Below are 24,846 nucleotides of genomic sequence, written 5' to 3'. Positions count from 1 at the left end.
TCAAATACCCCCACACACTAGACATAGCATCAAATACCCTCACACACTAGACATAGCATCAAATACCCCTCAGGCACTAGACATAGCATCAAATACCCTCACACATTAGTCATAGCATCAAATACCCCTCACACACTAGACATAGCATCAAATACCCCTCAGACACTAGACATAGCATCAAATACTCTCAGACACTAGAGATAGCATCAAATACCCCCACACACTAGACATAGCATCAAATACCCTCACACACTAGGCATAGCATCAAATACCCTCAGGCACTAGACATAGCATCAAATACCCTCACACCTAAGATATAAGAAAAATATCCTCACATGCAAGACACTGCATTAAATCCCATCACACCTAGATATAACATCAAATACCCTCACACACTAGACATAACATCAAATACTCACACACTTGACACAAAATATCAAATACCCTCACACGCTAGACATAACATCAAATACTCACACACTCTACACAAAACATCAAATACCCTCTCATGCTAGACATAACATCAAATATCCTCACATGCTCGGCATTGTAACAAATACACTAACACCCTATGTATAATAATCAAATACCCTCAAACCCTAGACATAACATCAAATACTCTCACACTTTAGACATAAAATCAAATAGGGGATTTTAATATTGTCCAGGTTCGTTGGAGATCTTTCTTTCCCTGAGGCATGTGATGTTTGTGTTGGATGGGGTGTGGTGCTTAGTAGTTTTGTGGTTAGTTGGCATGTATACTGTTCCTTGTTGTTTGCAGCTTTGCAACTTTGTACTTGTGTGACAATAGCTGCATTTGATCTGCAGTGTTTACTTTCCACTCCTAGGCCCTTGAGATGTGTAAGGATAATTACTCATAAGAGCGACTTCAGACTCCTATATGACCCACAATATTAAAAATGAATATTCATAAGCTTGTTTATGAGCATCTAGTTTAATTGAGGGTGTTGTCAGTGCAGCCATTAGTGGACACTACCATTGGTGTATGTTCACTTGAGGGTGGGGCTTCCTTTGAATGGGAGGTTTCACCTGAGTGAGCAGTTTTGCGTGGACTGGAGGGGACAGAGGTATTGAACACTCTGGTTGTTAAAAAATCTAAGTTAATAGGTACATTTCCTCTGCTTGATCCACTGTCTCCTGTATCTACTGAACCTCGGTCTGTTGAGGAGGCTTGTATTGAACTTTATTTTTTTTATCTTCAGGTGGAGGCAATGGCGAGGGACACACTGATTTTAAGTTGGCAATACACAAAATAGAGTTGGAGACCAAGTGGGAAATTTAGTTATGTGAGTTGGATTTAAATGTGAAGGAGCTTGCCTCTATCCAGATGCAGCAGCCAAGTCCACCTGCTCAGTGATCTGCTCGTCTGGTCTGAGCCTACACAGTACGTATAGCAAACGCTGTCTGCAGCACCTGCAATGTCTGCATCTACTGCTCACTTACACACCTCTGACTTTGATTTTACTAAATGTCTTTCCATAATTCCTGTTTAGGCAATGTGGACACTTATTTAATGAGTTTGAAGGACTAGTTACTACTTTGGATTTGCTAAGTGAATTCTGGATATTCTTACTGCAATGTATGTTAATAGAAAAAACATGAGGTTCGGCTTTATCACTTACTGTATGAGGTAGTAAAAACAGCTTTTCTGAGGACATATGAATTGGTACATGAGATTATAGAATTGTAGAAACCTCAAGAAAACAGTGTTGCAGTTTTTTGTGAGTTTGTATGGGCAAAAGGAGCTTTTTGATAAATTGTGCAGCACCATTCAAGCTACTAATTCTGAGTCACTCAGAGAGCTCATTGTGCTGAAGGAGTTCCAAAGTTGTGTACATGAGTGTCTTGTAGTGTAAATATCTATACCTATAAACCTACAGATAAACACAGTGGGGTTTGGAATGTGTTTATTAAAAGGGGTCTTTTTTGTAAAAAGTCACAGACATTTTGGCACTCTTACACACTCAAAAGATGTGCTAAAAAGTTTTACATACTGTAAAATCACACACAATCACATTCAAACACATTTAAACATGCAAACACCTCTCACATACGCAAAGGTCATCCAATCTGCACCTAGTACACACTGCCAAACTTTTCACCATTTTTATCCCCACCCATTTATTATAATAACAAAACACACAGCCAATCCCACCCCCCTTGTCCTTGAGCACACCCTCAAAGCTCATCATGAGTGGATGCTTCGTCCGCCTTCAGTTTGAACTCGTCGGCGGTGATTCGCCCATCCTTGTTGCGGTCCTGGTTGCTGTACATGTTCTCAATGATGCGGTGAGGGTCAAAACCAGGAGCTAGGCGACCTTTACCATCGTTGACTTGCCGGAGTATGTAGTCTGAGAACTAGAGTTGCAAGAAATGTTACGCATATAAAAAGGCAACACAGCTATAGGCGTATGTAAATGTAAATGTACTCAGACACGCGCACACACATCATATAATGTCTGTATAAACTGTACCTCAGTGGTGTCCACTTCTAAGTCTTTGTTTCTGTCCATTTCACTGAAGAGGTCGGGTGACACATCATCATTCCACACAAACATGTAACCATCAGGAAGACCCTCCTCAACATTTACCAACTCAATATCAAACACCAGCACTGCACTGCCAGGAACCTCCCCATCTACACACACACACACACACACACACACACATTGTAACAACAGCTTTATTTAACATATATTATGTGTAATATCTTCTATAACTATTCCAGTTAGTATTGTACATGTAAAAGTCAGTTTCACAAAGCATACCCCTGCGTGGCTGGACTGAACCTATATTAACAGGTTAGAGCGTTCCGATACTTGCATGAGCAGTGTGGCACTGCATTCAGAAGAAGTCGCAAGACATTGATCCGAAAGCCACACAGAGGTAATATGTTAGTGGTGTTATGCTGGCCTAAATATCAGTGCATGATTTTGGCACCTCCTGCTGTTTCTGTAAGCCATTGCTATCAAACTCAAACAAGGCCCCCTGAAATCCAATCAATTACTCTACTCCCTGGTCTTCATAATAAGCTCAAAGTAGAATAAACCACAAAAGTCCTATTTATATAATAGATTCTATTTGTCTATCAATTCTATCAGCCTTTGTGGGGTGTGAAATGAGTGTGTTTGCATGAGAGATGGAGACACGGCATAATGGACAGTATTAATAAGTGAAAAGCCTTACCCACTCCTCTTTCTCCATAACCCAGGTGAGGGGGCACAACCAGTGTGCGTTTCTCTCCAACACACATCTCCAGCAGGCCTTGCTCCATGCCAGGGATTACCTGCCCTGCTCCCAGAACCACATCGTATGTCTTCCCATAGCTGTGTCTACACATACACATACACACACACACACACACACACACAGTACAACTGTCACTGCAGTAGGAGCAGAAACTGTCTTACATTGCTGAGTGCCACAAACAGCTGCTGCCCTGACAAGTGTGACTGCAGGGATGAAACAGATTTAACAGACCACATCTAGCACTGTTTAAGCATACAAAAATACAAGCGTGACATTTGTTATTTTAGATTTCTGAGGTTTAAGACGCAAAAAGAAGACACAAAGCATCCTGAAGTGTGTGTGTATGTGTGTGGGTGGGGTGTTACTAACGAGGAATCGATGTAAGTGCCATCCATAAGTGTGGCGTTGTAGTGGTACTTGATGAAGTCCCCGCGTTTTGTGGTGTAACTGCATTTCTCTGGCTTCACGCTGGTGATCTCCACTTTGTCAGATGGGTTGTGGAAGTCAATGATGTGGACATCAAACACCAGCACAGCTGAACCAGGGATCTTAGTGCCTAAGACCGGGAGGGGGGGGCAGAGAACATGTTATTCAACCTCCCTACAGCAGTTGTTCAGTTCAGCTGTACCTACAGTAGAGAGGAGAGAGATGTTTAGATTCCAAGCTCAATATGTTTTGGATGTCATATATACATTCTGCTCTTATGAAAGCAGCATGACAAAATGAGCATATTGTACAGAGAGGACAGGGATTTTTTGTGGATTCTTTGGAAGCGCCACACACCTGTGCCCTCCTCGCCATATGCGAGGTGTGGCGGTATGGTGATTCTCCTGCGCTCTCTGACACACACACCCAGGAGACCCTGGTCCATCCCAGCTATCACATAACCTTTCCCAATGTAGGTGTCATAGGTGCGATTTCTTGAGTAGCTGAAACACAAAAATATTGACATGAATTCAAAAAGAAAAATAACCTTAGTATTAAATATTCACAAGTATTAATTCATTAGATATTCACACTAATGAATACAGGTTGAGTGTAAAGGGTTTATTAATATCCAATCATAGGATAATTCAAGGGAAGAGTAAAAAATAGGTTAGGTACAAAACCAAAAAAAAAAAGTGACAACTGCTTGGAAACACTAGACAATGCTGAGTGGAAATTTCACAAATACTAAAACAGTTGGGTATAAATACTCAAAGACATTAGAGATAATGGTAGCTCAATGTTTAAGGTACTAGTAATCAGAAGGTTGCCAGTTCACGCCCCAACACCCAGCAGGTTGCCACTATTGGACCCCTGAGCAATGCCCTTAACCCTCAATTGCTATTATAACTGCAAGTTACTCTGGATAAAAATGTCAGTTAAATGCTGTAAATGTGAATTATGGTGCACATAAATAAACTGCAGTCATGACAAAAAGTGAATTAACTGTGGTAGGAAAGAAAACTATGTATTTTGAGTTATATAATGCTTTGCTCATTGAGTGTCAAGCAGTATTACATTTTACCAGAACATTTCTTTTGAGAACATGGCCTTTTGATTACCTGGAGTCAAAAAAGGTTCCATCCAGCAGTGTCCCATTGTAGTGATAACGCATAAAGTCTCCCTCCACACTCTTACGAGTGCAGGAATCTGGGAGACTCTGGACCTCCACTGCAATCTCATCTTTGGGGTTGTGAAGGTCCAGCAGAACAACATCAAACACCAGAGAAGCCTGAGGAGGAATATCACTACCTGCAGAAATACAGAGAGATCAAACACTCAGTTTCCCAAAAACATTGTCGTAGCACCATATTACAATGATCTGTTTCCAATGCACAACCTTGTATGTGACACACAAATCTCAGGACCCAGAGGAGTCATATGACCTGGTGAGCAAAGCCACTTCTATGATGGATTACTCGCATCAGTGTCCCTCCTCTACAAGACACATCTCTTACTGCTGCCCTCACCAGCATAAACCAAACAACCTTAATAACTGAGGCATCACTGATGGAAATACCACGAGTCTTCAGAATCATATGTGACTCTTTCATTTCAGGACTTTTGATTCTGGGAATTTCTATAATACTTACCATCTCCATGCTCTCCATAGCCAAGGGAAGGAGGCATGGTGATGATGCGTCTTTCTCCCACACACATTCCCAGAAGCCCCTGGTCCATACCAGCGATCAGCCAGCCAATTCCCACGTATGTATCATAGGTCCTCATGCGTGTGTGACTATAACACGAATAAAGATGATCAGCAGAATAAAGATATCAACAGAATTAGATCAGTACAAGTAATCATGGAAAAAGGACACACATACAAAAAAAACAGCTGATAATAATTACAAGCGTGTGCACATGTGTGTATAGTACTTCACGTATACATGTATATATGTGTACAGTAATTTGTTTATAAGTGCATACATGTGTACAATACTCTGTGTATGTGCATATGTGTGCATGATACTTTGTGTATATGTGTATATGTGTGTATGGTACTTTGTGTTAGCTGTGGCTGGGGATTCGCAGTCAGCACTGCTCACCTAGAGTCGAAGAGCGTTCCGTCAAGCAGAGTGCCGTTATAGTGGTAGCGCACGTAGTCGGAGACCTGCACAATGCGGCCACACTTCTCCGGCTTGTGGTAGGTCTGAATCTGCGCCTTGTCATCAGCATTCCAGACATCCAGCAGCAGCACGTCAAAGTGCAGGATGGATTCAGGGGGAATTATGTCCCCTTGGGGTACACAGCACAACCAGTGATTTTATATTTTTTATATCTTTCATAGAATTTTAATGAACAAGAATATTCTAGAACCACTCAGCATCTCTTTTAGCTGTGTTTATTCTTTCTGCATTGGACACGGCGGTTACTCAGTTTAAGGACCTGGATGTGTTAGGTTAGCAAGGACCAACTTAGAACTAAGTGGTGTTTTGTAGAGAAAGAGATGATATATGGAAGGAAAAGAAGGGTCATGGTGATTGCAAAGTACATTAGCAAAAGACACTTACACAATGTGATGGGGTTTATAGACTGGATTGACAGTAAAAGTGAAATGCCATTTTAGCTCTTTGATAGTCTCATAGGAATGGGTTATTATATAAGCTTCATTTGCTTTCATTTCAAGTTCGTATAATAATTTTTACCACTCATAAACAAGTGCCCACAACACGCGACTCACTTGATGTGAGGCAGAACTTAATGTCCCCTCTAACTAGTACCAACATGTGGACAATGCTGAAAATTCTTTTCAAAGTCACTCCCTTCAGGAGGCCACACCCCCAAATATTCTCAACACCCTGCACCATCTTCCCCACCCCTGCCACCAACATCCTCATGAACACCTCCTCCTTTAAACGCTGGGACACGCCAGCTCCCACCCCCATCATTTATGGATAGTGTACATCTAACCCAGGTAAACACTAAAAAAAAAGATCATATTAAATGCTGAAAGACGGAGATGATTAACACGCTGCTGTAATATGAACTCTCCAATGTACAGCAGTTACAAGAGCAAGTGCACCAATGAGATGAATGATGTGACGAAGTACGATTACCATAACCATCCTTCCCGTAAGCCAGCTGTGGGGGGATTTTAACCAGACGCCTCTCATTCACACACATGCCCACTAAGGCTTTGTCCATGCCAGCAATTAGTTGCTTCCGGCCAACAAACACATTGTAAGTGGTGCCACGATCATAACTGCAAATACACACACACACACACACACACACACACACACACACGCACACACACGCACACGCACGCACACGCACACGCACACACACACACACACACACATACCACACACACATACCACACACACACACACACACATACACACACACACACACACACACACACACACACACACATACAAAGAGAGAGCAAAAGAATTAAAAAGAGAAACGTCATCAACTGAATGGAATTCTATTAATCCACTCAAAAATATTATCTTTGTAGTTTTGTTCTAACTGGAAATGTCTCTCCCTTTCAGGAGTAAGAGTGCTACTGTTTGACCACCAGCAGCATTCTGTCTAGTCGTCGGAGACTTGTGTATTTCTGAGTTATGCATTGCTCATTAATTCGTGCATGCCGTTTGTTGTTTGGTCACTATTTAAAGCAGCCAGTCAACAACTATTTTTGTTAAAATACAAATACTATTATTTGAGAGTAGCCTCTGTTGCCTGTGATGCTGAGATCCACCAAATGTAAACCAGGTTACATGTGATAAGTGGACAGGTAAATCATAAGTTTTCGAGTTTTTTATTTTTACTGACCTGGAATCGAATTTCTTGCCGTCAGGAAACATCCCATTGTAATGATACCGGACGAAGTCTCCCGATTTCACGGCCCGGTCACAGCGCTCGGGGGTGAAAGTTTTTTCTATGACGATGTCATCTAACGGTACCGGGGGGGCGTTGCATGCGACAAGAGTTACCAGAAAAGCAAAAAAAATCATCCTCATCGTTAGCTGCAACATCTTCCACCCGTTCTCTGACAAGGGTCGGTAACTCCCTTCTGCGTTTTTGCAGAGGATCTCCCGTGTAATTCGGAAAGGAGGACGTGTACCACGTAACGCAGCCGCAGATCCTCGGCGCAGATTTGTAGACGTGGTAACGCAGGCCGGCCTTTGAACGAGAGGAAGCGCTTCGGCTAGCCTCACGTTTCCCTCTGGCTCCGGTATCATTTTACATAGAAACGGCAAGCTAGAGGCGGAAGCGTGGAAACGCAGCAACAGCGTGCTGGTTTCTACGTGGCACGGAGTGGGGAGGTAGAGGAAGGCTATTTTAACGGGGGTCGGGTGGATGTTTAATTATAGACTAGTAGAAGACCAATGAGCAATATGCTTTAGGGAAAATGCTCCTTGCCTATCATTCTCAATTCTAATATAGTTTTAGATTACTGTGTCTAATAAAGTGGACTTTTAAAATTGTTACAACACTCCTAATGATGCCAAATGATGAAAAATTTAAAAATGTTCTCAGATACATAGCCTATACTACAATCTGTTCTTTTGGTAGTCTATTATTTACTTTAACATAACTGTACAGTAGCCAGTGGTCGTTTACAAATCTTTAGCTTTGTTTTGAGACCACACCAAACAAATGCACTCTGCATTCCTGTAGCCGGCGGGGGAGGGTGGGGGCAGACTCGAGGACGTGGAGACGCGGCGGGCGGATCCTGAACTCTAGCTGAAACTCATACACTCTCTGAAATTCCGACGTCGGACCAAAATGGCCTCCTCTTCGCTGTACTTAACTTTTGCCATTTTCCTAGTTGGGTTTTCATCAAGTGCTCAAGCGCAGTATGAAAAATATAGCTTTCGCAGCTTCCCACGACATGAGCTAATGCCTTTGGACTCCGCATACAGACACGCACTGGACCAGTACAATACGGAGAAGTGGCCTGAGACCGTTGAATATCTGGAAATGAGTCTTCGGTTGTACCGGCTGCTACGCGACAGCGAGGCCTTCTGTAATCTCAACTGTAGCTCCGTGCGACTCGACAACGAGAAGCGTTTTGCAGACTTTCCAGAGTTGCGTGCTTTCGGAAATGTGATGAGGCGGGCGCAGTGTCTCAAACGGTGTAAGCAAGGTCTACCAGCCTTCCGCCAGACGCTTCCGAGCCGTGAAACCCTGGAGGATTTTGAAAAACGGGAACCCTATAAATACCTACAGTTCGCATACTTTAAAGTGAGTGTAATGCACATCATTTCACGTGAGCATCCTCTCTGTCTCAAAGTATTGAACACCACCGAACAGTTGGTTGTCTGTTGTGAATAATTCATATAATATTAACAGTTTCCATTACTTCGTTTCAGAATGAGATAATGTTTTTCTAAACAGTGTGCGATGGTCACGTTTGTTTCAGAGTGATAACCTAGCGAAAGCCGTATCTGCTGCACACACTTTCCTACTGAAACATCCTGATGATGAGATGATGCAGAGGAACATGAACTACTACAAGAGCTTACCCGGAGCCGAAGAACATCTCAAGGACTTGGAGACAAAGTCATATGAGGCAAGACACATAAAGACACACACTTGTCATATTAAAAGTCTAATGGGCATTTTCAGAATATGAAGCCCATTTCATGCCCTTAGTCTCTGTGCTTTCACTCGCTAGCGCACAAAGGTGGGGCCACTGAGGCCAAATATAAAAAGCGTCTTACAGGAATTAGTTTGTTTTTGAATTGCAGAAGATTGGGTTGTTTTGGATTTTAGCATGATGTGTAAATATAGTGTTTTCTTGTGCTACATATAAATTGGCTTGTCTAAGAGTCAGTGTGACTTTCTCATGTAGATATGCTTGATACATTACCTTTAATTTGTGTTAAGTTTCCTGATTTACTTCAAGTATTTATTTCCATATATGCTGTAATGTTTCAGTAAATAACCTTTAACATGGACCCTAACTGGTTGTGGTTTCCTCCACAGACGCTGTTTATTCGAGCAGTGAGGGCCTTTAATGGCAATAACTACCGCACTTCAGTGTCAGATATGGAGTTGGCCCTGCGCGACTTCTTTAAGGTTTACGATGAATGTATTGCTGCCTCAGAGGGTTCTAGGGAGATCAAGGATTTTAAAGATTTTTATGCATCTATTGCAGGTTGGTTTACTCTTGTATTTTTTAACTGGCAGATCAAACACAAGGCCCAGATTCTTGTTCAAACTGAGATTATTTATCTTTGCATGTCTTCCGATCTGTGTGACATTTTAGTTCCCACTTCCCAGAATAGCCGATTTCATGTTTTTTTTCTCTCCAGATCACTACACTGAGGTTCTGGAACGGAAGGTACATTGTGAGAATGATTTGACACCGATTGTTGGTGGGTTTGTCGTGGAAAAGTTTGTCGCAACTATGTACCACTACCTTCAGTTTGCATATTATAAACGTAAGTCAAAAGGCTCAGCTTGCTATACAAATAAATTATAAACCTTCAGTAGGTATACAGTTTACTCTAAGGTATTAGGATCGTTAATTCCATTATAACTTAGCTTGCAATTTTGTGTGTGTGTGTGTTGTCTTGGTCACAGTGAATGATCTGAAGAATGCAGTACCATGTGTGGCGAGCTACATGCTCTTTGACTCTGATGATGAGGTGATGAAGAATAATGTGGTGTACTATCAGTACCACAGAGAGAAATTGGGTCTCACAGATGAAGACTTTCAACCCAGAGCAGTCAGTGTTTCATCTCTTTATAAATACAAGTTGCCATATATGCTGTACACACACCATATACAAATACTGTTCAAGAATACATAAAGAATACATATTTACAGAGTACATGTTTGCATGAATGATGGAGTTTTATTGATGTGTGTGTACATGTTAACAGGAAGCAGTACGCTACTACAATCAGACAACATTGCAGCTGCAGCTGTTAGAATTTTCTAAAGCAAAACTCCAGCAGGATGATGAGGTGGGCAGAACAGAATGTGTGTGTGTGTGTGTGTGTGTGTGTGTGCACATGTGTGTCTGTATGTGTGTGCGCCTGTGTGGTTATTATGTGAATATTTAGTTATTAACACGTAACAACACAACATCATAGCCAACTGTGATATTAACTTCACCTGAAAGAAGATTTTATTACTTATTATAAATGTTACACATTACAAACATAGATAAATGAGACCGTCACTTAGTATAAAGTTAGAAATAAAAATAAAAGTGATGAAGATTTCCCTCACTTCATCTCAATGTTGCACTGCTATTAATAAAAGAATGAATTTTTGCACTATAATGACAAATATATATAATAAGTTAAGAATAGTTAAGTGTGCCAAATGAATTCAGTGAAGCTTTGCTGACTGCTGTAACACTGCTTATCCATTGGGGTGCAGAATATGCTTATTTCAAGTTTTCAGAACTGCTAGCACCAATGTTTGTGGCACACTAATGACTGATGACGCTGAAGTGCATGTTTAAATCCTGTCACCGTGGCCGTTTCATGATTATAGGTCTGTTTCAGGGCGATGTTCTGGAGTATCTCGATGCTGAAGAGGAGTAGGCTGATGATTTTTTTCGTGCACTGAGAATGAGAGAACCAAACAGTGAGAACAGAAACAGATTGAAAAAAACAATTTGTGAAAACTGTTTTTGATCCTTTTCCAGTGTGAGTATGTTTGTTGTATTTATTTCAGGTGACAAGGGGCCTTTTTAAAATATATATGTACCAACAGTATGACTTGCATAAATGCATTGATAATCATGAATGCCATGTGTTGTCATTGTACAATCACTGTAATTCACAAGGATGACTCGGACCATCTCGGTAGTTCTTTTATAATAAATGCCAGTTCTCTGTTCACTACTGTCAGTTTGGATTTTTTTTGTTTGTTTGTTTGGTTTTTTTGCTCTATTTTAGATGGGGGAGTAAAAATCTAAAGTTACCTGTTTATTTTAACTGAAATAAAGTTTAAAGACAGATTTTGATATTAGACTCAGGTAAGTATCTTTAATACGTGCACTGCTTTGTGTAACCATTATCTCTTTGTGACATATTGCTTAAATAACAAATATAATTTCATAAATCTTTCTCTCTAAAGTCACCTCTGTTGTTTTGTACCACAGTATATTTAAATTATGAATAACTGTCTGAGGTACCCATGCATTGTGAGGTCCTCATACAGGTTAACAGGGTATAAAGGTCATTTGGCACACCATATTCTAAGTGCCTTTGGCTCTAGCTTTTGAAAAAATATTAATGAGATTACCTGTGACAATTTGATAAATATATATCTTGGCAATACTGTGATATGACTGAAACCACCAAATGTCAGCAGTTGCATTGGAAAATGGGCCAAAGTATGTACACAGATGTGAAATTCCTAGACTCATGCACAAAATTAGAAGTGCACACCTTCAAATGCCCTGATGCTAAATTTAACAGCAAAAGACTAAACATTGGATCTTAAGTTCTGACATTTTAATTTTAAAGGTGAATGTTGGCTTACAGTCACCTACACACATACACCTCTCATTTTCACTAAAATGATAAAAATGCTGACCCATGATTCTCTCTCTTCCTCTCTCTCTCTGTCTTGCTTTCATTCTTTCTTTCACTGTGAACTTTTCCTACTATGGTGTGATAAACTGCACAGATACTCTATGTACTAACCTTTTTAAATGAGTTTCTGTTCCTCTTGTTAGAGTGTATGTGAGCACAACCACGCATTCTTTGTCAGTACCTTTATTTTATTATCAGTTGATGTGACCTAATCGTGTATATAAACAAGCACTATTGGAAATACACAAGATAGCTCAACTAATTGATTTATTATCTTCAACTTTCATAATGAGCTAAAATGAAATTTTACTTTGCTGTTGAAAATAAACAAAAAAATATATATGTACCAATTCACCCACATATACACAAACTCCAAATAAGAAAGCATTTTCCTGAAGTGATTGGATTTTATTTAGAACAATTCAGTTAGTCTGTTACACTAAGAAATATAATTCACTGATATTCTGTCACCTCTTAGAAACTTTCAGAGAAAGTTTATGGATCAGATGAGACATTCCAGAGACACAAATAATTGGGGAAAATCTGCATATGGCATACAAAATAGATGTAATTCCCATGTTTTAATTTAAAGGTGTTACTTTCGCTAGCAGCCTGTTGGAAGTCTACATAGTCCTGTATAGTATATTGGCACGGAGATGGTAGTATCCCGCACCAGGATACAGACACTTGTACATTATTCCAAAAAAGCCCTTTGGTTAAATTAATGCCCAAATCAATTTTGATCATATTTTTGAAAAAATCAAATGCTTCTTGTTGCATTGGTTGTGAGTACAAGCACTTTGGCGATTACTGATACATTTTTTGATGTCTGCTAAGAGTTTTGGGTTAGTTACAAAGGATCACGAGTATAAAAAAAACAGTTTAACAAAACATGAATAACATTAGTTACTGAACTAAAGGGAATGCACACTACATTCACACTAAATATATCTGACATAAAAGATTAACAGATGTAGCTCCTAATTCTGCGGTGGTACCTCTTGAAAAAACCGAAGAGGCCTAAAATAGGGAAATTGGGCAATGCACCGAAATCTGCTTGTTAACATTACAAATAAAAAACATTTTGCAAAGTTTTAATTTCAGTAAGATCATTAAGCACTTTAAATATTAAGTTACTCTACTTGCCAGTTTTTATTTATAGCATGTATGTCTACATTTATTCTTGGAAACCTACTAAAACACAAATGGCAAATTTTGTAAGATCACTAATGAAGCAGTAGAGACAGCAGAGATTAGGTTTAGCAGATTTAGCAGTCTACTTAACATGCCCACACCAAAGAAAGCTGATTAATACAGAAAAGCTGTAAGAGATACCTTATACTGTTTTAATTACAAACACCTGACACAGCAGAGGAAAAACAATGTCAGTGGAATCTGCTAGACATAGAAAATTACATAGTGAGACAAAAGCAAAGCACAAATGTATCTGTTATATCCAGAAGATTAAACTCACCCCTACCACACCACATACCACACCACACCACAACAAAAAACAGCTAATGTCACAGCTGATTAAATTTTAAATATATCCTATAGAAATAATTTTTGTTGTGTTTTATAGCTTCTAAATTAGTCTCTTAGGTATTTGATTGTTATAGGTGTGTTATATATTATCCAATAATTACTGCGGAAATCTATATTGTAAATCTGTGTTGTACTGAAATCTACAGAAATCTATAGATGAAATCTATAGAATGTATGCATGTGTAATATATATATATATAAATTCACTATCTGTATTAATCTGTAGATGCTTGAATTATACCAATTATACTAGTCACAATATACAGAGAAGCTTTTTTTTTTTTTGCTTTGTTTGTTTCAAAACTTCCCTTCCAAACAGTACAACTGCATGATAGTACAATTATTACTGAGCTGATTTATCTTTGATTCAGATGACTGTCTTTTGAAATATGAGAAACAAATTCCTCTGATAAATCAAAATGTTTGTCTTTAAAAGTTAATCAGACATCCAGTGCCAGTCAGGCAGGTAGCCTCTCAAATGCAGTCCACGAAATGGAATTAAATTCACAAACCTAATCCAGAAATAACAAGGCATCAAATATAGACAGGCAAAATACATCAAATATTACGCACACAACACGGCAAACAGGGAAAATAGAAATAGAAATAGAAAATAGAAATAGGTATTAACAAAGCACAGAAGTCTCTCACTCCTATTACTTTGGTTAGTGTGGAGAATTTCAGGGACTTGATTCCGAGGATTATTGGGTCTACATAGATCATATTGTTCAAACATGTATGTTGTTTGTGTTCGAATATATGTGGTGTTTGTGTTCAAACGTATGGTGTTTGTATTCAAACATGTATGGTGTTTGTGTGTGTTGGGTTACACAGTCTGCCGGAGCTCGATGCATTGTGTTTGTCTGTTAGTTCCATTGAGCTGATAGTGAGAGCTCTTTTGCTGCCTCCTTTTGTAACACCACACACCCAAGATTGCACCAAGAACTGCTACTAGTACGCCAATGATGATGCCAGCAATCGTCACGCCACGGCCAGCTACATGGCAGGGGTCCACACCACAAGCTCCTTTATCGGAGCCTTCTGGATGGTCCAGGCTAAGCTCTGTGTCTCCTTCCATAGCACTCCTATTATCATGGGTTTTGACAGAGGTGTCACCACCTACAGTGGGAATATACTCCAGAAAGTGGCCAAAGTCTTTGGTTTCCCAAGCGGCACTGACTGTAGGTCTGACTGTAGGTGTGGCCACATTGCTAATGATGTGAACTTTTTGAGTGGACTTAGTGTCCACCGGTGGCATTCCTGTAGGTGTGGCAGTGCGCTCAAAACCTATCCCCTCCTGGCTGGAGCTGACATTTTCAGGGGCAGCTCCAGGTGTGTACGGGGTAGGTCTTTCGTTAAGAGCTGAATCGTCATGGCCTGCTGAGATCTGAGTGAAGCTGATGAAAGATGTGGGGCTCATCTCGACATCATTTGGACTGTCCGTCATGCTTTGAGATGGCATCTCTTTAAACCTGTCATTAACATCCTCAAATTCTACCTCTATTGGTCTCTTCGCCTCTCCTTCAGTCTGTTCTATGGTAGGTCCCTTTGTAACAATATGTGTTTCTTCTGTATGATCAGAGACCTGGTCTGGAAGTTTGTCAGTCACTTTTTGAAGCTCCCCACCTTGTTGGTTAAACACTCCCCAATAGCCTGTCCCTTCAGTGCTTTCAGTCAAACTTTCAGTCTCTAAATTTTCCTGATAATCATTAACCTTTCCAAAGTCCTGCCTCTCAGGTGACTCAGACAAACTCTTAGTCTCTTCCTCCTGATAGCTGGGGATAATTCCTGCCATGCCTGTTCTTTCAGGCCTGTCAGTCACACTTTCTAACACCTGCATTTCTGAACCACCAGTCACACTCCCAGTGTCCATAGTCTGTCCTGGCCCTGTCCGCTCTGAAGACATAGTCCCTGTTTTTTCCTCTTCCTGGGGAACAGGGTATCCATCCAGCCATGACTCCTTCGTGCTACCCACACTGTGTCTGGCAGGCTCATATGTGGGAGGTTGGGGTGAAAGTTTACTGTCATGATCTTCTGCTTTTATCTCAGTCTCTGACAAGCTCTTGTCAGTTTTGCTCAGGATGTAGTTTTCATCCTTGGTGGGGCCATTTATGGGTGTGGCTGTGCTGAGCAGAGCATGCTTCTCCTCTTCAAAAGTCTCTGAGGGAAACCAGAACATGTGTTTCTGGCTGAGCTGAGACACTGGGTTCTCTGTTACAGACACTCTAGAATCTTCCTTATCTGTGCCTTCTTCCTCTACCATGACTGGCCCTTTCTGCTTTGGCTCAAGCTCAGGTGTAGACTCTTCATGATCAAAGATCTCAGTGACCCTAGGCACCACAGTCAGGTGATGCACCTCCCCCAGGCCCTGATGGAAATGATCATCATCTGGAAGCTTGTCTTCATAGTCAATGAAGGCTTCAGTATCAGCTGTAAATGATCATACACATTTGTACTGATAATTGCACCTCACATTACATTACATTCACATTATATTAATTCTGGTTTAACAAAACCCAGAGAAACTTTACTACTCTCAATATAACGCATAAAAAGGAGCAATAAGTACTGTTTTGTCACATATACTTGGTTCACTACATATGTCAATGTCACATCGCTTGTTATCAATTTGTATGATACATTGGAAGTAACCATGGTCAAACCAATCCCCAACCAAAAAAAAAAGATATTTCTCAAGTTCAGTACCTCCCCTAATTGCTTAGTCTAGTTCTGTTTGTAATATTAGATAAAAGAGGGAATTTTCAAAGTAACAAAAAGTACTTTTGCAGTATATTGAGCCATGGTCAGTGTGGAACAGTCTGAAAGACAGCTCCCCTGCGGCCTTCCATGGCTGTTAGTACCATTCTTAAACAAAAATGTCTTGCTATTGTAGCTTTCTTGTAATTTTATTAAGACAATTACAAAAATGTTTCACAAACTTGCTACAAAACCCATTAAAGAATTGTAGACCATGATATTTACTCTACCAAGCTCCCTTTTCAGACCCCAGTGCACAAATGGTGTCACCTTTAACGCAGAGCTGCACCAGGCCGTACCACTTCCCGCAGCTGTCGCACAGCAGGCTGAAGCCTGTCTCTCCTCTGGGCAGCATGTATCCAGGGCTACAGGAGTACAGCACCTCATCACCCAGCTCCAGTCCTCTCTGGCCCTGTATACGTGTGTTGGGGAAAGAGGGTGGACTTCCGCACGGCGCCCCTAGCAAACAGCAGGGAAGTAGACAAGGTTAGAAACAAAACATAGACCTTCTGTATTTATACACAGTAATAGTGGCAGAAATCTGAAGGCAGATTTACTTTGGTTCATTTAGCACAGGAAGCCATGATAACTTACTTAAGGGTATAATTGCTTAAATATTGGTTGTAAAGACCTAAATCCCTCCCCGAGTTGTCTCATTGCAAAGCTTAAAACTGACCAGTGTCTTTCACACAGAACACAGGCAGCCTCTCAGACGACTCGGTGGCATTCTCCACCTGCATTTCCACAGCCCGGAAGCTCCCAGCCACACTCCTGCACACTGTAGTCCTGCAGGGAGACAGAAGAGAGGAGGAGCTAATGTTCAGCACTGGACTGCAGTCTAACACTCAACACCACTTTTACACCATTACATTATGGATAAAATATCCTCCACTTTACTCCATACGGTACAAACTGTTGGTGGTCAGCACCCTAGTTCCAGCAAGCATTTAAAAAGTCACCTCCAAAACAGGCTTAAAAATTTAGTCTCACAATGTGACTCTGCAGTTTAAGTTGTGTATTCTGATTCCATACTTCAGAAAGTACAGAAAAACACCACCATTTGGTTGGAGAGCAAGAATGTAAATAATATGGTGGTATTACTTAAATGGTTGGGAATTAAATACTTTCATTTTTGGAGCAGTTTTTGTCTGCTCAAATAGATCCTCTCTGAGGAAATTAGCAATGCACTAAAATCACAGTTATGTTCCAGTAATTCCAATACAGATGCCAATATTATACACTTACCATTGAGATTAATTAGTTTTAAATATGGACAATAAGTGCCATGCCTCGGTCAACAAGTTGTGTGTTTGCAATGTACATTGTCTCATGAGGAGAATATGCTGATAACAAGAGCAGAAGTGAGCAGGTCTCCCAGCAGTTTGATGGGGCAGCACTGTGAAGATGTTAATGACCCTACTGCAGCGTGGAGATGATAATGACCTAACATGCCCCTGCCCCTCTGGTCAAGCAGTGACCCTCCGTGCCACTACAGGGAGGCTTGGTTTACCTTCTGGCTGTGTTCACATGCATTAATTGATTATATGAGAGATTTAACACAATTCCTATTACTTACAAATGAACTAATATGAAAATGTGAGGGGATGATCATAAGGAGAATTGTCAGAGAGAAAACTGCAATGCAGCTGTAATCAAATTAGAATGTTTTTACACAGGCTGATGATTTCTGACCTAGTCTTTCATTGTTGTAATGAGATTGCATGAGGATGATTTTGTGTTCTGATACTACCCAACCCTGCACATCACACACACACACACACACACACACACACACACACACACATGCACACACAAACATGAGACAGGTGTACTCCATTTATGACTTAGACTCTACAAGTAATGTTACAGTGTGAAACAAGCAGCACCTCTTGGAACAATGTCCTTTATAGATATAAGATGATAAAAACATGTGAAACCAGAAACCCATCTGCATAAAGCACACATTGGTTTTCCTGGATTAATTATCCATAGTGATGTGAACTAGAACCGTTTATATAGCTTTATCCCATTTTCATTCCCAAACACATACCTACAAACAGAGACTGATGCTGACACAAATTAAAATTATATCAGAAAAAAACTAGCACACATAACAGAAAACAGGTCCAGAATCTAAAACTAGATAAAAATGCCTAATGTGACTGGGGCTGACCATGAGGTCTCTTGGGACAGTGTAAAGTCACCTAGGAAATTCCCCCTGACTGAATTATCATCAGTATATCTACATTAGAACTAAAGACTGCTGTAGATGTGTTTAAATTAGAGTTCAGGTAAAGGCCAATTTGTCTGTGATTAGGTAAGATTTATGAGCCAGCTGTGACAAGTCTGTATGTAATCCAAAAGTTGCTCTGAAGGGAAGGGAATTCCTTTTGGGTGGGGTAGCAGATACATTTCAACATAAGGTCAAAACCGTTCAACATGTACATAACCACACACTCATCCCCACAAAAAACTATAGTCACATGATTTTCATAATAGCCAGAACTAAAGAAGACAGGATACATCTGAGCATCACATGCTTAAAATATTTTTTAAATAATGTGTATAAAATATTATAAGAATGTATATGTTTCAAGGTTAAAGTTTCTAAGTGCATTCATAATTGTAGGTTTCAAGATTTATTTGAGACAGTTTATAATTCACAAGGTGTAATAGACTTGCAATTAAAATTTTGAAAGTGCTAATTATTCTGGGATTTGGGCATTCAGATTACAGAATATACAATAACTGTGTAATAGCAGTGGCAACAAATGGTGGGAAAGTGCTAACGTATTTTGTGACTGTTTCTCTGGTCCGGCTCTCTCGGGGGGATAAATGCCTGAGGAGTGAATGAAAACTTTCCACTTGAATCCTCATATTCCCTTCCTTGTAATCACACACTTACAAGTGTTCCTCCACCGAAATACCACTGTTCTTCTCATGTGTTACAGCAACGAGACAGACAGAGTGTGAGAGTGGTGGGGACGCTCACCCGATGCTGGGACCGGTGAGCCAACCACGTGCACAGGCTGAGAATGAACACTCAACCACAGCATGCCGAAGCTCACTCCGTGACGCAACCCGTGCACCTTGAGCTGCACACGCGTCCAAGGCTGCCAGGAAGCCTGCATGTGAGCCAGGCCTCGGCTCCAGTAGGAACACCCGGCCTGCCAGAGACACGGACACATATGGTGACTGCACATAAAAAGATGCGTTATTCCTATTTCTTGCATCGTTTTCTGGAGCATGCGGCTAACATTACAAAATTAGAAACCACTGAGTGTCAGTGGAATTCATAGAAGGGAACAGAAGGGGCAAGTCCACAGCAAAATGGTACTGAATTGAGTTAGGAGATGGTAACAACAAATCTGCCAACAAAGAATTAGAGATGATTTTAGTAATTCAGGCCCAGAATGGTGGAGAGGAGACCTGTGCCATCTCAGGGATAAGAACGAATGCAATGGAGAGCAGAAGAATACTTGAACCTACCAGTGCAAGGTCAGGTGAGGGCAGAGGCTACTGTGTGTCAGCAGAAGGAGAAGGGTTTTATTTTTATGGAAAGGGTGTGCAGGGTGGACACTAACTTAAAGGTAAGACTGCAAAGAGGAATGAAGATGAGCTCCAAATAGGGATCCATGACTCCAGGGTGCAAATATGAAGTCACATATACACACAAACACCAGAGTCAGCATTATTCCATAACCCCACCCTAACCAACTAACACACACACAAACTGATTGCTTGTAAGTAGCCAACATTCTCACAAAAACTGCCACAAAAACACACCAACTTCACGTTCCCATTTAGTCATATTCTCACACATAGGGCTAAAATAAAAGTTGGAGGCAGTCATTGTGGTGAACCTCTTCAATAGTTCCTTCAGTACCTCTAGACAAATTTATCCCAAAACATTATCATCAGACACTGGTATATTACTTTATATTTCAAGAAGTAAAAGGAGTAAACAGAGTAGACTGTGACTATCTTAAAAGTGACTAAATTAGCTTTATGGATTAGTCCATTCCATTGAATGAACTCGAGCTCTGAAATGTTATATTTTAACAGTCTGAAATATTTTCAGTAGTATTCTATTTATGATGTTGCCTTCTGTTTGACCATAAATTCCTGGTAAATGTCTATGTGTATTTTAGGTCCTTTTGCCCCACTGTTATTAATGTTTTTAAATAGGTCTATATCTAACACAATAAAAGGATTACTGTTACTGTACACAAACAGACAGACAGACAGACAGACAGACAGGCAGGCAGACAGACAGACAGACAGACAGACAGACAGACAGACAGACAGACAGACAGACAGACAGACAGACAGACAGACAGACAGACAGACAGATAGATAGATAGATAGATAGATAGATAGATAGATAGATAGATAGATAGATAGATAGATAGATAGATAGATAGATAGATAGATAGATAGATAGGTAAGTTATCACCAACACCATTACTAGACAGTATGCTGCCTGCATCATGCTAACAATACTTCTGTGTATTCTTCAGCAACAGATAATATTATTACTGAATAAATCAAATGATTTATGACTAGGATGGATGGCTCAGAGTGGATGGTGCAAATGACTTCAAATTATGTGGCTGGTGTCAGGCAGTCTACCATGACATCACATGGCACTGGCCCACTAAGTAATACTCACTTGACCCACCATAAATGATAAGTCTGTCATCCATATTTCCTTACTGTTAAATGTCACAATTGCTTGATGCCTGTTATATTGATGATATGATGATAAGTGTCAGGAGTTTGTAAAGCCTTCTGAATGGCTCACGTCATTGTTACTTTTTTTTTGTGTTTCCAAAATACATTATGAGTTACTTTTACTCCTAACTCTGCAGTCCACAGCCCAGCCCAGCCCACTTTAGCGTTGTGTGTAAAACAACACGTCTCCTGACTCATCTCATTAGCTGGCTAATTCTTAAGGCCTGTAGGATCTGTACCAGGTAAAGCATTAAACTGTAGGAATTAAATGGGTGGCTACAGAACTATTTAATCTGTAGACTAGAAGAGAATGAAATAGAATAGAATTGAATAGGAACTAATGGTAAACACCAACCACTCTCAATGTGTCAAAGTGGAACTTTGGCACATAGCAAACAGCTATGTGCCAAAGTTCCACTTTGACACATTAAGAGTGGTTGGTGTAGCAAACAGCTATGTGATCCTAATTAGCCCTTATCTTCACTGAAATCAGGAAATAATAGTTTCCCTTTACATAACATAACTGATTAATCACATATATAATTATCTTGATAATTAACTGATGACGTCAGGTGTACTTGTAGTAGAGAAGGGAATATCACATTACACGCTAGGGCTGCAGAGCAGGACTGGAGTTAGCCACTGCCACACTAAAGCCAAATAAAAGCCTTCCAAAATTACTGTTGGCCAAACGAGAACTACTGCACCAAATTATAGTTATTTTATTTAGGCAAATGAAACTGAATCATAGGTGGAGATCATCGGAGTACTTGAGAACATCCCGTGCAGTGGTGAAGGCTGTGCTGTTTTCTAAATAAAACTGCTGGTAGTTTGAATATAGGTTCTTTCCAGCCACTCGCTGTGTAATGTCTATTTTGAGCACGACTCTTTAAGGATACACAGTTATTCGTTTAATTCATAATGACATTGCTTAGGTAGCAAGGCAGTTGCGGATAATATTGAAATTAAAATATGTACAATCTAATAAAACACAGATTAATTAAACTTCTAGATTTGACAGTTTATTATGGAACAAAAAGTGAGCCCATTAAGAAACGTCTGGAATGAATGTGTACTCCCTCTCTCTCTCTCTCTCTCTCTCTCTCTCTCTCTCTCTCTCTCTCTCTCTCTCTCTCTCTCTCTCTCTCTCTCTCTCTCTCTCTCTCAAGCGCGCGCACAGGATTCTTGTCTCCTCTGTAAACCATCAAGTGTTGATGCTCATTGTAGTAGCGCGTGAAAGTAATTAGCGAACCAAGATCATAGAGACAGGAGAAACCTACCGTCTGCGCCAGCAAGACCAACGGTTAACCAAGCCAAGCATCCAAGAAAAGTCATGAGCGAGAGGTCCTGGGCAGGTAATCGTCGCATACCGTAGGTTGAATAGTCCTTGTACTGGCTCCAAATGTTCCAAAGTTAACTGCAAAAACGCTTCGTTGCGCACTCCAAATGCAGGGGGATTCAGTTAGCCCAAGAAACAGTGCAGAGCCTCGGACGTGGAGGAAAGGAGGTTTATCTGACCAAGAAGTGCATTACCGAGCTGCTGGAGCGCTCGTGCGAAAACTCTCACTGCGCTGTCAGTAAATACGTCATGGCTCAGAACCGGCGCAGCAGTCCATGAGAACAGAGGCGCTTCGGAATAAAACTCCTCCAGCGAAGGACAGGGAGGGGGCCTCAGACGACGTGCGACACTCCTCGGGCGCGGTGATAACTACTAACTGTGTTGGTCATGTTTTGCCACTGTGTAAATTTGGTGCTGCAATTTTGTTGCTTTGTCTTGTCCCAAGGGCGCGTTCGAGTTTCCAAATTGATGTGTGTCATTGTACAAAATTAACAAAACAAACAAAATTCTTCTCAAAATATTTACAAGAGGATTCTCCATAAAAAACCTCATACCAGCGTCCACACTCTCACACACAATCACACACACACACACACACACACACACACACACACACACACACACTTCCTCATAGTACTTTATTGGGTTTTTCACTGTATTACTGTATAAAACAATTGGTAGGCGTTCACAGTAATACTACGGAAATATTTTGGCTAATTCATTTTAATTATAAATAATGAAATAATCATTTTGTGATTGGAAAGTAAAAATGCACAGGTTCCTTAGGTTCCTCAATTACAGCATAAAACAAACAAACAAAAACAAATGTACACTTTAAGACTTCACATCCATGTTCCTATATACATAGCATACTGTGTGTGTGTGTGTGTGTGTGTGTGTGTGTGTGTGTGTGTGTGTGTGTGTGTGTGTGTGTGTGTGTGTGTGTGTGTGTGTATGTGTGTGTGAATGAGAGAGAAAGAGCATGTTTTAGTGAGTAAGTGGCAGGAAAGAGGCCAGTACAAGCTGGGTCTGTCTGAATCCCTTCTGATAATATTTGCTTAAACAGCAGAGCTGTGTGTATGCTGCAATGAGGAGAGTTTGTCATTTAATCAGTGCTAAGAGACATACGACACTTGTGTTATGCATACACTTTATTTCATTCTCTCACTCTCAATCACACAAGCAAACTCCACACACATGTGTATGCAAGCACACACACACACAGCAGTCACCACTCTAAAATCATAACGATTTATTGTTATTACAAGTCATACCATGTTCAATGATTAATTTATGTATTTATATCATGCACAAACTGAAGCTTGTGTAAAAGAAATCTCTTACAAGTCCTCAGTTTTGCTGTGGTATCTTTATTGCGCCCTCTGCTGTTATACACGGGTGCGGTTGAGCATGATAAAGCTCAATGAAGATGAGTCTCTAGATGAGGGGTGCTGATGTCCGGTTTTGGTGATCTACCACCCTGCAACGTTTAGTTCCAATCCTGTTCTAACGCATTTCATACAGTTAATAAAGTCTTTCAGTAGCATCTTAAAATCAGGTGTGCTAGATTATGGTTTTTATATAAATGTACCATCACATACTAGGCCTATTGTTCAAACCTTAATGCCACTGTGTGTGTGTCAGAAATGTGTCAAAAGTTTACAGAATTATTTTCTGATTTGAGAATACAATAATTTGCTGCCAGAAGTTTCGTTATGATTTCACAGCAACTTTGCACTGTATAGTTAGCATTTCCTGTTAAACATATTGAAAAGACCCCACGTTCTAAATATCTCATTTCATTTTAAGATACCATCAAACACGAGTAATCCAGCTAACAACTTTGCAGTTAATCTTAAATACTGGCATCAGCTTTCAGCAAAATGGTCATATAGTCACCAGTGGCTGAGATTTAAATAAAAATGCAGGTCATTTCCAACTTCACTTATATGGGATATACATTTTATGATCTTGGATTATATTAATAAAGCTATGCATTACAAGATAGAAAAACTTCAGAGTAATTCGGCACAGGTAGCCCGTTTCTTTCGAGCATTGAATAATTGCTTCTACAGTCTTAATATGATAGAATAGTTAAGTAAGCTGAATTACATTTGTAGATAACGCGTGTATCTTAAAAGCTAGACATTTTTGACGATTCATCTGTGTTGTTCAGGTCGTAATCCGTATAGAAAAGT

At 40.3% G+C, this 24,846-nt stretch overlaps 3 protein-coding genes and 1 long non-coding RNA gene across 4 annotated transcripts; 2 read left to right on the top strand and 2 right to left on the bottom strand.

The window, feature by feature from the left end:
- Window positions 1–1,911: 1,911 nt before the first annotated feature.
- fkbp9 (FKBP prolyl isomerase 9) lies at window positions 1,912–8,034 on the bottom strand. The gene is made up of 10 exons (XM_027026120.2): window positions 7,540–8,034; window positions 6,816–6,961; window positions 5,805–5,994; window positions 5,349–5,494; window positions 4,818–5,007; window positions 4,054–4,199; window positions 3,640–3,826; window positions 3,208–3,353; window positions 2,496–2,659; window positions 1,912–2,379 (listed from the first exon to the last, which is right to left on the bottom strand). Exons 1-10 carry the CDS (start codon window positions 7,947–7,949, stop codon window positions 2,200–2,202), a joined length of 1,905 nt encoding a protein of 634 aa, XP_026881921.2. The 5' UTR covers window positions 7,950–8,034; the 3' UTR covers window positions 1,912–2,199.
- A 369-nt stretch (window positions 8,035–8,403) lies between these two features.
- Window positions 8,404–11,574, top strand: crtap (cartilage associated protein). Its single transcript, XM_027026121.2, has 7 exons — window positions 8,404–8,955; window positions 9,134–9,283; window positions 9,700–9,871; window positions 10,029–10,157; window positions 10,300–10,445; window positions 10,603–10,686; window positions 11,236–11,574. Exons 1-7 carry the CDS (start codon window positions 8,497–8,499, stop codon window positions 11,272–11,274), a joined length of 1,179 nt encoding a protein of 392 aa, XP_026881922.2. The 5' UTR covers window positions 8,404–8,496; the 3' UTR covers window positions 11,275–11,574.
- A 1,072-nt stretch (window positions 11,575–12,646) lies between these two features.
- susd5 (sushi domain containing 5) lies at window positions 12,647–22,768 on the bottom strand. The gene is made up of 5 exons (XM_027026119.2): window positions 22,590–22,768; window positions 19,568–19,742; window positions 17,252–17,361; window positions 16,846–17,034; window positions 12,647–16,248 (listed from the first exon to the last, which is right to left on the bottom strand). The coding sequence occupies exons 1-5, from the start codon at window positions 22,675–22,677 to the stop codon at window positions 14,645–14,647; spliced, it is 2,166 nt and encodes a 721-aa protein (XP_026881920.2). The 5' UTR covers window positions 22,678–22,768; the 3' UTR covers window positions 12,647–14,644.
- Window positions 22,485–24,424, top strand: LOC113587457. The gene is made up of 2 exons (XR_003411742.2): window positions 22,485–22,664; window positions 22,762–24,424. It is a non-coding gene; the product is annotated as an uncharacterized LOC113587457 (long non-coding RNA).
- The last annotated feature ends 422 nt before the right edge of the window (window positions 24,425–24,846 follow it).

The sequence above is a fragment of the Electrophorus electricus genome, chromosome 8 (assembly GCF_013358815.1).
Source record: "Electrophorus electricus isolate fEleEle1 chromosome 8, fEleEle1.pri, whole genome shotgun sequence".
Classification (NCBI taxonomy): Eukaryota; Metazoa; Chordata; class Actinopteri; order Gymnotiformes; family Gymnotidae; genus Electrophorus; species Electrophorus electricus.
This window is presented reverse-complemented; position numbering and strand designations above follow the sequence as displayed.